Here is a 14990-nt window from a genome sequence, read left to right as displayed (position 1 = left end):
ACTTAAGAGCAAGAAAAACAATTTGAAAAACATATTCAGCATTTCTTAGCACTTTTTTTACAGTTTAATTGACCAATCAAAAAGTGGTCTTGGTTTCAAGTTATAGGTTGACATTTCAAATTTATCAGACATTTTATGCTTATAACTTCTAAAGGAATGAATGAATTTGGGCCCAATCTACTCACTACTAATGTAATTAAGAGATAACTTGAGAGTTATGTCTAAAAACAAAATGCTTGCAGTCTTGAAATATCTGCATCAGTAGATATATTTATTTACACAGTCATTCACACTCCAGTTTTTACAGTCTTTCAGTTGAGCTTGGTTTGTGGCTAAATATTGACAGAAATAATTTCATAAACCTTCTTTTTTTAGTTTGTAAATAAGCTTTACTCAAAGTGAGTATATGTCTCACATATGCCCACTATGCCAGTCGGTTGCTCATTCCACATGTGGTTAATAGGCAACATGTGTTATCTTAGCCGCATGAAGGTCACAGAGCCACTAATTTGTCTGTAGTAAATATTTAAACTGTTGCATGAAAATGATAGCACACTGGGTAAGAAAGTTGAAAATTAAAGCTAAGCTCAGCACTCAGATTCTGCTGGTATAATCATCTGATCAAGTTGTCCAAACAATTAGAATGTGTGTATATAAACTTATACTGTAAAAGAAAAACAACTAGGGAGGGGGAAAGAGCTTCGAGAAGATTTTAGATAAGAATAAGAATTCAGGGGATGGAATTTGGGGATATATATATATATATATGTATATATTACTGTGTGCTGTTTAATGGAGCACACAGTAATATATACAGGAAGCTCAACATCAAGGGCATGACTAGTTGAATGAAAATTTTAACTAAGCTTCACTCGCTAAAAGGAACATTACAAATCTCTACTGGTTGGCAAGCTCAAAGGCCAAAAGTGAAAAGACATAAAACAGCTGCGCTCAAGAAAACTCAATGCAATTCCTTCTTTCCAATAACTGTTTTGAGAATTTATATGGAAGAAGTTTACATGCAGTCCTCTGTGGGTTGTTTTGTTTGTTTGTTTTTGTTTGTTTGTGTTTAGCAGAGGGACAGAAGGAGAGAATAGATGTGGTATGGCAGGAGAGATTACAGTAATAATTTCATGACAGCTCAAAATCAACTTTGAAAACAAATTCAGGTGGGGCTCAGAGTTTGTTAACGTTTCTCTATCTTATGCCCTAAAGTCAAACACTTTAACTGCACAATTATGGCGTTTGGAAAAACACAATGGAAATCATTAGTGCAACCTTCTCACTTCATATAGGAGGACACTGAGACCCACAGAAGTTGAATGACTTATCGAAGATTAAAGGATAAACTGATTGTAAAGCCAGGGAGAAAAAAGGTCTCCTAATTGTTGATATCACTGAGTGTGTGTGTGTGTGTGTGTGTGTGTGTGTGTGTGGCTCAAGAGACTGAAATCAACCATTCAGGTGAGTAAAGTATCAAAAGTACAAGAAAACTGTCCTAGCTAGGTGTCTCCTCCATTTAATAGTGGAACTTATCCTGGCAAATGAAAGACTCATTTAACTTCTGCTTTCTTTCCCACAATGCTTGCATCCCAGGGAACCATTCAGCTGGTGAGCCCCCATCAACCATATATAACTCCTCCGATGAAAGCTGTATTCAGACTCTAAAGCAGGGAATTAGAAATAAGAAACCCAGTCATAAGTCCACAGTGTTGTGCATAGAAAACTCATTCCATCATTTCAGCTTAAGTGTTTGGGATAACACACTGTTTAAGAAAATGATGTTCTTCCTTTCATTTATTTTTTATTTTGTATGACTTGCACCCTAATGAAGTTTGTGGTAATAAAATCACCTTTACTAAATCTAGTTTAAATGCCTTCGGGAAAGCTCTGTAATGAAGTGGTATTCTGAAGTGTTTGAAGTCTGAAGGGAAATGAGCTGTGGTAACACAGGAAGTTCCTAGTATGAACGGACTTGTCGTGAAATAAGTGAACTTTTTACTGATGAAGCCATGGGATTGGTGGAGAGTTACTCTGGTCATCATCCTTGTAAAATAGAATTAGTAGACCTCTTAATGCAGGTGAGCAGAGGCTACTACAAGCCAGTTATCTCTCCCAAGGAGAGGGATTTACAGTAAGAACTTTACACTCTGCTTGGAGAAGAAGAGGAAGGGGTCTTTTGCCGTGAAATAGTGGAACAGACTGTCTGCGTCACTGTCTGTCCTCCTTTGGACATCCTTAGAACATACGTATGAGTTATCCTATAGAGGCTAGATTAAACAGTCTTTATTTATATCAATCTGAGTCTCAGTTATTCATAGAATTTACCAATTTTTATTTGCAGCAGTGTTTATGAAGAGTACAAGCAATAACAGGATAACCAGAGGCAGAGAAGAAAAAAATACAGAAGTTGTTGCCAACTCTAAATAAAGTAATATGACCATTGTGTAAAATCTTTAGTGATAAGGAGAGTTGAAAGCCAGAGAACGAATATAAAAGCCAGTTTCCCAGTCTCTTTGGTGAACCAGCATACATACAAATTACAAGCGAAAATAATTTCACAAATGCTATTGTTTTCCCAATTATTTTTATCATAAAGATTTCCAGAGAATTATGACCCTGAAGGACAGGAAGTTTCATCTTCTTACAACAAATTCAGCTGTATACTATAAAACGAGGAAAGAAGAAGAAATGTTGTTGGGACTTTTCGATCCAACATAGTAAGAAAGTTACTATTTGGCAAAATATTAAAATCATTACGCTGCAGGTCAACTATTGGTTGACTTTGGTACTATTTATTAAGTGCTTTCAACATCTGTAATACACTGAAAAGTTTTAAATGTAATTTTTTACAACCTGGTGATATTCTAAGGCATCAAGGGGTTTGGTTTTTTTTTTTTTTTTTTTCTTTTCATCAAGGGGTTTTGTATTAAAGGCCATCTTAAATATCCCCAAGGGTGGGCTACCTTAGCTGATTTTCCACTTGCCCACTCCCAAGAAGGTCCTGACAGAGTAACATGAATGAAACAAGCCTTCTTTTCTACCCACATGGAACCATTAGTTGTTAGTCACTTAGCACAAATTACTATTACATGATCCTTGTAGAGATCCAAGACTGTTCCCCAGGGTCACAGTTTATTGGGGCTGCTGTTCAGAGCAAACAACCCAGTCATTCAGAGGCTCTGAAATATTAAGTGGTCTTACCAGAGCCTGTGAAACTCTCCACCTCAAAGCCTCATTTCAGCAGATATCCAGCGTGGCCATGTTAAGCATCGCCAACTTTATTGATCAGAGAATAACCCGATAAAACCCACCACAAAGTCCACGCTGCGCTAAGCTCTAAAAAATTATGATGCTCATCTGAGAAGATGCTGAGGGCACTGCCCTGCATCTTGGGTGTTGGTGTTTGCTGTGACTGTGCAAAAAAGTTCAGTGTCCCCATGAGGCAGAAAGAAAAAGAAAAGCAGTGAGCGGTGATGGGAAGCAAATCAGAGAATAGGATAATTTTTTGGACTCATGTATAAAATCAGGCTGAGAGAAAAAAAACATCCAAGGGCAAACAGTACTCACAATGCAGCAGAGAATGCAGGGAAAGATGTCAGCTGATTTACAGGCTACAAGCTTGGTGTGAGTTATGTGTCGGGAGCGGCTCTCTTCTGCTACAAAGAACGACTCCAAAACTGTTCTTGCATTATAAATTGGTAAAGGATTCTAACAAAGAATTGTTTAACTGCTTAGCATGAAATACTATATAGACTGTCAGCATGCAAGTTTCTATTTCAAAAGTATCTAACGACCAGAACTTAAGCAAATTTATGCCGTGTGAAGGAGGAAGTCATAGGTTAAGGGGGACTTCATTGAAAAAAACACCAAAAACAACAACAACAACAAAAAAAAAAGAAAAAAAAAAAAACCACAACTGGCGCATTCCTGTTTGCTACTGACCCTCTTCAGTTGTTGTTGTAATTGTTCCCTCATGGACTCAGGACAATTGTCCAGCTGGGTCTTCTGCTCGGAGTAAAGCTCCTGAAGCCTCTCTAGTTTTTCCCTTTCAGCATCAAGCTTTACCTTCTCCTGAAGTTCAGAAATCAGAAAATAGAAGAATAGAGATTACCTTCACACCCAAGGCAGGCGTTAGTGAACATTTCCCAAGATAATGTAAATACACACACACACATATACACACAAGCTAGATATCCTATGGATGTGGAAACATACCTTGTTAGTGACTAAGATAAGGGGGTGGAAGTGGAAGTAAAAAAAAGGGGGCCCCATTTCTGCATTCTCAAAACACAGTCCACTTCACTGGGTATTGGCAATGACCCCCAACCTTCCATCCTTGCTGCCTGCCTTCCCTCCTTCCTGTCCCCATGTTATAAAGCAGAAGAAGCTGGTCAGTGGTCAACAAAGGACAAAAGAAATGCCAACCAAGTCTATGAGATAGCCTTGCAGAGGGTCCCTTGGCAAAGGACCCAAGGAAAGTAGTCATTTACCCCAAGTACTATCATGGTCCAATCTGCTCAAGGCACTTGTTAAGCAGGCTTTGGAAATTAATGTAATTTTGTTCTCAGACCAGAAGCATGCCAGGTACACATGCCAGGTACACAAGGGGACAACCTGATCATCTGAAACAGGTCTAGCTGTTTGGCCAACTTCGAAGCTTAAACAATTAGAAAATCTGATTCTAAGAAGAGCACTGGATTCAAAGGCTAGGAGAGCAGGGAAGAAGGCACCCCTGACAAAGCAGGCAGAGGAGGCGTATTATGCAATGTGGCTACGCCGACTTGTGACATTTACTGTGGAGATGAAGACTTGTCTAGATTGACGTTGAAAATACTTGAAACATGGACTGTAGAGAAAAAGAAAGGAGAACACCCAGGTGTCAGAAAATAGAAGAGAAAGGAGGAGATGACACCAAATCCCTCCTCAACCACACACTCCAAGGGGGCCTAGACATTCTCTGGCCTCTACCAGGCAAGTCTTGTAAGACAGCGATTACACAGCCTTACACGTCACCTTTTCAACTGAGAAATGATACTTCAACCTGTTTAGTGCTTGTCTTCCCAACCTGTGTTCCCTTTATGGTGCTCTGAAGCCTTGAAGTAAATCTCAGACCTGATTCTCCTGGGGTGTAACTGTTAGCCTACACGGAAGTGCTTCATGAAGCACTACCCGGATTTGATCCTCTGTAAGTACAATGACCACCACCTTACACTCCTTGCTTTGTTCACTCAATGTGCCCTGATAGCAATAAAACTGGCTTCTGAGCTTGATCAGAGAAGCTTAGAAGATTTTTGTTTTAAGGGATGAAGCTCTGAAATAGTCCTATAAAATTATACTTACTATAATTTCTTCATCCGAATGGCCATGATTTCCCAAACACATCTTTAGATTCTTTATAAAAGAGGCTATAACTTAAATCTAAAACTACAGGACATAGATACCTGTATCAGTTCACTTAGGTGTCCATTTTTGTCAGAGAATTTTCAAATGTCAAGGGCATTTTAGAAATGTGTATTTAGGTGTAAAGCACACTTTTTTTCCCTCTCAAAATGATTAAACCTGGAAGTCATAAAACTGAGAGTCCTACTTCATATATCAATCTAAAAATGTCTCTGCAACTTAAACTTCTGCAGACTATCCGGAAAGTTTCCTCAGTCTTCAAAGGCAAGTTGTGCCCCCGGGGCAAACCTAGAGTGTAGGCATCAGAGAGGAGCCATGGCCTGGTTCGCAGACTGGAAAGATAATCAAGGGTTCATTCACAGTAAAGCTGAATATACCAGGACCAGGCAGATTCAGTCTTTAGTTTCAGAATGAATCATTTTTTTCCCTTTAGTACAACCAGCGATACAGAATACCGGTTGTCTCTTGGAAAAGGAAACGTGTTACTTCTTCTCTGTGTGGATCAGAGCTTGCCTTATTTACACAGCAGAAGAATTTTTTTTAATAATAAATTTATTTTTTATTGGTGTTCAATTTGCCAACATACAGAATAACACCCAGTGCTCATCCCGTCAAGTGCCCCCCTCAGTGCCCACTACCAGCACAGCAGAAGAGTTTTATCCGAAAAGAGTTCTATTTCTAGATAACTGTATCACAGGATTTTGCTGAAATTCTAGTTTCAAAAAAGTTCGATAACACCCCCCAAAAAACAAAAACAAAATCCCAAACAACTATCCAATCCCATTAAATACCTTGTATGAGCAAAACTGTGAAATTTAGTTACATCAGACAGAAAACATTGATATTTGATTATATGATATTTGATTATATGGAAAGGCACTGGCCTAAAACACAGGTCTTAAATCTGAAGAAATAGCTCAACTATTCCTCTGATGCCCCCAATTTTTTTAATCACTGCTGATAAGCACAGATAACTAATAGAAAGTGACTTATGTTTACATAGTACCTTCCTTCTGAGGTGCTCAAAATATTTTGCGATTCCATATAAGGGAGCAGTGAGAAGAATTGTGCACCATTAGAACCTTCTGCAGCTTCTCTGGTTTACCGGTAATGCTATGACCACTATGTGGGTCTCAGAGCAAAAGCTTAGTGGGGCCAAAGCTAGGGCAAAGGAAGTAAAGGGGAAGGATCAAAGAACTAGTGGCAGGTGGGCCAGGCCATAAATCACAGGGGAGCAGAGAGGTGATATCACTCTCGTGCCAGCCAGAAGTTGGCCAACCTTGAAGCCAGAAAGAAATGAATATTCCTACTTTCTATTTTTTGCCTCAGAAAGTTTTCAAAGGAAAATTAGCTCTAGGCAACTAGTTAATTAGAGCCGAAAATATCACCTCCTGCGATGGCATTTCAGGGTTCAGGGATTCCTGCCTTTGATGTGCAAAACATGAACATTGGGTGTTACTTCCTTCCCCCAGATGGAAACTGGTAAACTCATCTATTCTAATTACTATAGGCACAGCAATATTTTCTAAACACCAAATTGGCAGTGAGCATCACTTTTTCTTTTAGGATTCATAAATCTGTTTTCAAGAAACAAATGTATTTAAGTGACTTTTAATGAATTTTAAATTAAATAAAATTTAAACTAAATTTTCAATAAATTTATTAAACTTTAATGAGAATTTCATAAATTTTAATAAATTTAACAGATTTAACGTTATTGGAAAAACAAGAGTATAAGGAATTAGAACACTCCAGGAAAATCCAGAGGTACAAGGGGGGCATTTATAAAACCAAGAACAGAATGTGACTTCACTAGAGACACGGCTGCTTCTATTAGCACTGCTCTTGTATTGATTTGTCTTTATGTGCTGGCAAAATCCAACTGGGTCTCAAAATCACTGCCAGATTTTGCCTTTTTTTTTTTTTAATGTTTAAGAATGATGTTCTTAAAGTGTATATATGGCCAAAGGTAAATCATTCACAGCAAATTAAAGCAGAAATCAGTATATAAAATCAGGCTTCTCTTTGCTTCCACGTGAGTTGTTTATTCACTCACTCAGTAAATATTTATAAGGAGAGTAAGTAGAGAGAAGAAGAAGGCTGATTGATCACTGTCCTCACAACGTACAGTCCAGTCAGCTCTGTGATTCTTAGCCCTGACTGCACATTAAAAAAACCTGGGTGAGCTTTTAAATATACTATTTCCCCAGTCTCCACTCAGTCAGACATCCAGGAGCCAAAGGCTGGGATATGAGCATTTAAAAAAATCCTGCCATTTTTTCTCATACACAGCCAGGTTAGGAAACCCTGAATGAGCCACTCAGGCTCATGTGAGAGGCAAAAGCGATTAACAACTATTCATTTTTTTTTTTAAAATGAAGACACAAGATATTAATACACAAGACACCAAAGAGTGCTCTCAAAACATTTGGCTTAGCGCCTTTACTTCATAGTATAAAAGGTCCCTTTTACAAGTGACACCTCGATTGTACAAATTTTTTACACTCAGATTAAATGCCTCAAGTAAACCAAAGAGTAGACTGTGAGATTCTGATACATTTCAAGTTCAGATGCAAAATGACTCTCTTTTAGTCAGACAAATGATCAAGAGTGTGGCTGAGTTTCCCCTAAGCAATCTAAGCTTGTTCACAAGAAGCACCAATAATCTTTAATGAACCTAATAATCCAAAACTCATCATAGGACCACTGATTTTGCTGGATGTGTGCTTAGAAGACAGTAACATAAGTTTTCTCTCTTTTGAGTTGTATTTTTGAAGGAAGGAACTGAAAATTAAGTTGCTGGCTCTATTTGAATTTCAATATTACACAGATTCTTGAATACCAATGAAGAAATAATTTTACCACATCTAAGTTATATTTGGCAAGCAGATGGTTCAAGGTTACTCTGAAAAGATGCTTACTTTATAAGCTTATAGGGCTGCCAGATAAAATAGAGGACACTCAGTTAAATTTGAATTTCAGGGGATCCCTGGGTGGCTGAGCAGTTTGGCCCCTGCCTTTGGCCCAGGGCATGATCCGGGAGTCCTGGATTGAGTCCCACATCAGGCTCCCTGCATGGACCCTGCATTTCCCTCTGCCTGTGTCTCTGCCTGTGTCTCTGCCTCTCTCTGTATATCTCTCATGAATAAATAAAATCTTAAAAAAAATTTTTTTTTGAATTTTAGATGAATGACAAATGATCTTTTAATATAAGTATGTTCCAAATAATGCTTAGGGCATAATTACTGTTTATCTGAAATTCAAACGTACCTGAGCATCCTCCATATGTAAATATTTTATTATATATAAATATATAGAGAGATATAGGATAGGATTACATAGAAGATATATACACACACAAATATTTATTTATTTATTTGCTAAATCTGGCAACTCTATTAGCTTAATAAAGATTTTCTTAAAACTTAAGGTCCATCTTTGTATTTTTCAATCTGTTTAGCACAGAACCCAGCACTAAGTACTTGGGTTTCATGAAACATTGGGTCGGGTTTGGAGTTGATGCAGTGATATGTTTAAACTCATAGTACCTAAGCCATAATTTCTGAGGGTAGTTGATCCAAAGTCCTTTCCTTATACCCTGAAATACCCTTCTTTCTAGTTCCTAAAACCTGTGGTTTGGGAGGTACGCATCCTCATGGGTTCACAGATTAGGCAATTAGTGGCTTTAGGTCCAAAATCACTTATCTGAAATTCTTAAGGCCAGATGTGTTCCAGATTTCAGAATATTGTGAATTTTATAGAGGTAACATAGTTCCTACAGCATGTATTAAAAGGAATTTCCAGTAAGGTCTGGGCCAGTACCTATAATCAAACACATTTCTATTTCTGCAGCTACTTATGAATATTTACACAAGTGTGAATATCAGTCAGAGTCAGGTTTTACAACCAACTAAGTTTTGGTGTTAATCTTACAAAATGATCTTTCCCCCCATATAACTTTTCAGATGTTAGAATTGCAGAGAAAAGATTATGGACTTGCGTCAGCAAATGGTAGCTGAGAACTCATTCTCTGCCTGCCTCTAAAGAGGCACATCCTTATACTTCTTTTTTGGGATTTTATTTCCTTTAGCTTTGGCATTTTAATTACACAATTGATGGATTTTTAGTGTAGAAAACAACTGGAAAATCAGAACCCTAGGGATTTGTATAATCAAACAACCACCAGAAAAAAAAAAAAATAACTCTAATCTGGAATCCTGTTGATTTAATCCCCAAATCCCACGATATTCTTCTACTTCCTCTAGTCAGGGAGTTAACTTTGAAATGTAAGAAAGAGGCAAGGGAAGGGCTGGGTCCCCTCTGAACACTGACTGTGACCTGGCAAACGCTTTGCACTCAAGAAGCATTAACACTTTGCTGAGGAATTCTGGGCCAGGCTCTCTGTCTTCCCCTGGCTCTGAAGGGAGGATGGAGAGGAAGTAACAGGTACTTTGGCAAGATAATAATGGGGAATAAAATGTAACCATTTAAGATACAATGATATATGCTTATTGTAGGAAAAATAATCAAATAACTTGAGATTTCACTGTGGCACATGTTATATGGCATAGAGTGATTTAAGTTTCAATTCATACCTTTAAGCCTGTTTAGTTATAAACAAGTACAGCCCAGGATGGCAACAAATACCATAATCTATCTGTGTGAGGGCAGATCCTAAAACAAAGAATGGTTGAGCCTTATGATGAGCATCTGGGCAATGGAAAGACTCTACTACAAGACTACAGATGCAGCGCCCTTCCTTAACCATTTTACTGAATTTCAGTACAACTGGCTATTGATTTTTGCATGCCAAAGAAGCAGAGATGAGACACAGATAATAATCTTAGAGGAAATTGAAATTCCTCTATAATAAAGTAGAGGAAATTGGAAAACTATTTTTAGTTTTGAATTCTTACGGTAGTCAGAACGAGGCAAAGACTGAGGGAAAATCTTAAAAAAAAAAAAGATAGGGAAAAATCTCTATAAACCAAATGCATGTGTCCACACCTGCTCAGCAGTTGCTCCAACTGGGCTGTGCCTTGGAATGGGGGAGTGGCAAGAAGGGAAGCCAAGTTCACAACAAGGCCTTTGCCAGAATGACCCTTCATGGTCCTGGTGGCTTCTCCACTCTGTCGCCAAACTCATTAAACTGAATCAGTTCACTAGGACAGAGGTTAACAATTCTCTCTTCTTTTACTCACCCCAGGAAAGCGCTATGGCCTCTGTGATTACTGCTTCATCAAATAAATATCCTCTCTGGACTTATGTTCAAGTCAAATATTTATGTTTGTTCAGGGTTTACCCATATTCATAGACTCTATCTGTGATGTGGCTACTGTCTGAAAACACAATAGGCAGGTGGCATTTAGCTCAGAGCCACATGGAAATGAGTTTCCTGATGCTTTTGACAGTGTAACTCCTAAGGACAGAGAAAAGTCAGCTCAGGGAGCCACTGCAAACATGTTCAATAAATGTATAGTTGAATACACTGTCTATATTTTATGTGTTCATATTTTATATCCTGTCTATATTTTATGTTGTTTATATCACTGATGGTAGCATATAATAAATAGCAGTCATCTATAACATACAGGTTTCCCCCGTATCTGAAAGTTGAGCAATCCTATGAAACCTTTCCTAAGCCAAAATGGGGTAAAGTGAAGAAGCAATTACCATTAAATTATATGGAAAAAATTTTAAGCCTTCCCAGACCCTCCAAAATAACCTCTCTTAGGCTTTCCTGATACCTTAGGACACGTCTTGCTCATCTAACAGATGTACAGAATAAACAAGGCGAGATCAAGCACAGATACTCCCAGAGTTGGAAGCTGTGGCTGCTTAATGTTGCGATGCTGCTGTAGTTCCCGGGGAAGGAGCCTGATGGCACCACTCTGGCTGCTGAGGGTGCGAGTGTACGCTGCCCCTGTACCAGCTCACGGCAGCACAAATGCTGAACCCTATCCATACACTGAAGGCTATGTTCACTTCTCAACTTTTTGCATAAAAGCGGAAATCCTCTTCGGATTTCTTTTGGTTAGTGAAGGTAGATTCTAATGGAATTCTTTCGTAAATGTGTGGCAACCATAATGTGAACTTTTGAAAAGTGAGTGATACCTGTATATTAATTTATACCAAATAGGTAAAATAGAATGCTAGTTCCCAAATCAGATAAGAGAAATAGTACTAAAGGCTGGCCTCCAGTGCCAAGGAAACAATGTCAATAATTTCACATCGGTATTTGAAATTTGAGGTGTTAGTAAGCCCTCTTCCTATGCTCTAGGCCTTGTATCCAAAAAGCAGGGCCAGGCTTACAGGATGTGCTATGGACATCTGAAGCAGAGCTTGCCCGACGGGGATATCTTTCCAGGTTTTGGTTTTCTCATTCCACAGTTTATATCTGACAGCAGCAACAGGTGTATGGAAAAGGAAACGAGATCCAAAGGGGCAAAGGCCACTTCCTCCTTCTGTCTTACACTCTGGCTCAACTGGCAGTGTGACTACAAGCCCACTGGCATGTGTACTGAAGCAGACCATCCCAGATGGCCTGAACTTGGCAGCACGTAGCTCTTGAGCAGGTGTTTGGCTCAATGTTTCTGTTAAGGGCCCGCCTGGGCTTGCTGTTAGCGGGAGATCCAAGGACAATATTCCTGAAGCATACTGGGTGGTATTCTAGTGCTGTAAGCTGGGTAAACAGTGGGTAGCAGTGCCTTCCTCTATTTTACATGCTGGAGAGGGACATTCATATCTAACAAGCCCCAAATAAATGTGAAGTATGAAATATGGTTTGTACGAGGACTAAAAGAACAACAGGGAGAACATAATCTGAACTGGAAAGAACTGAAAGGGCTTTTCTCAAAAGCTAACAATGAACCTCAGCCCTGAAAGACAGAACCAACAAGATATGGAATTTGGGGAAGGGAATTCCAGGCATGGGAAACAGATCTGCAAGGAAACAGATCTGGTAGGGGGTGGGGGTGGGAAGCTCTTTAAACAAATAGAAAGAAAGTCACCATGTACATTGTGTGAAGGAGGGGAGAGTGACAAAGGCACGCGACAGGTCAGGAATTAAGATTTGCATAAAACTTATATAAAATATGGTGGAACACAAAGCAGAGTGAGGTGACCTAATTTATATATTTTAAAAATTCGCTCTGGCTGTTGTGAAGAGAAGGAGCTAAAGGGAAGCAAATGGGAATGGAAGTAAAGAAGAGATTCTGATGGGTTAGAATAGAACGCTGTTAGTGGAGATGCAGAGAAGCTAAACTAACTGAGAACTCTTAATGTGAAGGTGACGGAGAAAGAAGGGTCAAGGTCTACTTTCAGGTTTCCATTTGGATATAGAGGCGGCTGGAGATGCCATCTCCTGGACTGGGAACACTGGAGGAAGAACAGGATTGGTGGTGGGGGTGAGGTGAAGTGTGGAAGACAAGGGGGAGAAGATCAAGAGTTCATTACGAACATTGAGTCGGCAGTAGCTGTGAAATGTCTGAGTGCAGATGTCAGGTAGACTATAGGATATGAGTCAGAAGTTCAGGAAAGTGTTGGAGGCTACAGACACACTTGACTGTCACCAGCATATACAGGTCATGGGAAGCCATGGCTATAAAAGAATGTGAGGATATAAGAGAAGAGGGTTCAGATCAGAGACAAACACTCTAGCAACTGGTTTTACAGAGGTAGAGGAACAAGCAAAGGGAACCCAGCTGGAGAAGTCAGAGAGAATGAGGAAGAGAAAGAGAAGGGGAACCAGAAGAGGAGGCACCCAGAGGCCAAATGGTGGATGGGGAGAGGCAAGTATGAAGAAAAAGATTTGTCCCCAGTCTTGAATGCTGCCCAGGAAGTCTGATCGCAAGAGAACTAAAAAAATGCAGTAGGCTGGGCAGTACTTAGATGTTAAGAGACACACTTCTGATGGAATACTGGGGGTCTAAGCCGACCGTAATGGGGGCGATGGGTAATTAGGAACTGAGGAAGAGACCTCACAGCATAGCGGGAACACTGTTTGAAAAGCATGGCTACAATGAAGAGAAATGAGATATGGCAATAGCTGGAAGGCAGTTTATATTTAAATAATAATAAAACGTAAAAATAATGTTGATATGCTGGCAATAACAGTCCAGTAAAGAGGGGAAGGCTGGGGTAGGGGGGTACAGGAGAGCTGACCTTGAGACAGTAGGATGGGATGACACCCACAGTATCTCCAAAGGCATCTCCATCTTTGAGGGGTGGAGAGAACCTTCCTTCATTATGAAGGATAGGATACATCTGGTTTCTCAGGGAAGTGGGTGGTGAGGTCATCATAGTGGGAGGAAAACAGACCAGAGGTCTGAACAGAATAAAAGCGTGAAACAGCCATGTCTTAAACTAGTATAAGTTTATTTGAAAAATATAGTAATGCTGCCAAGTGGTATCGAGTCTCTCTTTGAGTTTGGTTGTCAAAATATGTATGACTAGATATGTCATCTAGTCCAGTCTATTTCCACTTCCCTTGTCCTTCTCTGGAAGCTCTAATCCAAAGCCAGTTTCTGCCACTTTTTATACCATGTGATGACAGACAATAATCCCACTTTCTAAGACCAACGAATCCCCTAACAGCTGCACAAGCCAGTCCTAAACTTCTAGCCCCCTCCGTCCCCTCTCCTATGCACAGCCTCTGTCAAGCTTACCAAAACAATAATAGGAAGGATGGAGGTGGCCTCCTTTCTTGTTTCTGCCCACCTCTCCTTCAGGTCCTCAGGAGTCCCACCTCTCCTTCAGGTCCTCAGAATATAACACAACTTTCCCTGGGAGATGGGATTAAGCTTTGACATGGCTTGCTTCACTTTTGTGTCTCATGCTAATGATAGAGACAAATAGAATTTGCAGGCCATGCCACGTGTGTGTTACACAACAATAAATAACTACATCCATGAGGAAGGTTCATGGAGAACATGATACCCATTCCTATGTCCCACAAGTTTTCCAGTATGATATAAAAATAAATACTAATAAGCACCCCAAACAAAGACTTCTAATACTTCCCACAATTTCTTGCTATACCCATGCTGAATTTTGAAAAAGCAGAATCAGCCTCTACTGCAGATCTAGACAATCAATCCTTTGACTTCATTTTGAGCTTTAAAAAAAAAAAAAAAAAAAAAAAAAAAAACCAACAACCCAAATGGGTTTCTTAACTATTTCAAAGTCTGGAGCTAGAAGGAATGGACATAAAACTTAATGTGAAAAAGCTGTGTAGTTAATCTTGACAAGCAGGCAACCAAGAAATTGATGTGTAGCTGTTAGTCTGACATCAATTTCTGACAATATCACTTTGAGTTCATTCTCTGGCACCAAGATCAAATGCCCTTATTTATAGGGTCTCAAACAAAGAAGAGCCTAAAAAGGAGGCCACATTCAGTAGAAATCCTTTCCACATACTACCCACTAGAACTTACTCAAAGTGATTTTTTTTTCTTTTTCTCAGCTTAGTGTAGAAGATGGTATACAAGGAAGAATGTGTTCAAGTTCATTTGCTTCTTCCCTCTGAAACTGGAATTTCATTTTTTAATTTTAGGCTTAGTTTAGCTGTAATTAACTCAGAATGTGAG

At 39.3% G+C, this 14990-nt stretch overlaps 1 protein-coding gene and 1 long non-coding RNA gene across 15 annotated transcripts in view; one reads left to right on the top strand and one right to left on the bottom strand.

Moving 5' to 3' along the window:
• LOC111093728 overlaps nt 1-2710 on the top strand; it is a 30642-nt gene extending 27932 nt beyond the window's left edge. The window contains exon 4 of one of the 2 annotated variants that reach the window (XR_005383308.1): nt 2345-2710. This is a non-coding gene — a long non-coding RNA (uncharacterized LOC111093728). The remainder of the gene's footprint in view (nt 1-2344) is intronic. The other variant, XR_005383310.1, reaches the window with a different exon arrangement.
• Nucleotides 1-14990, bottom strand: part of PHLDB2 (pleckstrin homology like domain family B member 2) — a 217085-nt gene that overhangs the window by 39854 nt on the left and 162241 nt on the right. For 12 of the 13 annotated variants that reach the window (XM_038582793.1, XM_038582794.1, XM_038582782.1 and 9 more), the window contains one exon: nt 3946-4074. The exons of the other annotated variant lie outside the window; for it this stretch is intronic. In XM_038582793.1, the coding sequence (XP_038438721.1) occupies nt 3946-4074 (129 nt within the window). The remainder of the gene's footprint in view (nt 1-3945; nt 4075-14990) is intronic. 13 annotated transcript variants of the gene reach the window in all.

Source organism: Canis lupus, chromosome 33, assembly GCF_011100685.1.
Source record: "Canis lupus familiaris isolate Mischka breed German Shepherd chromosome 33, alternate assembly UU_Cfam_GSD_1.0, whole genome shotgun sequence".
NCBI classification, from domain to species: Eukaryota; Metazoa; Chordata; class Mammalia; order Carnivora; family Canidae; genus Canis; species Canis lupus.
This window is presented reverse-complemented; position numbering and strand designations above follow the sequence as displayed.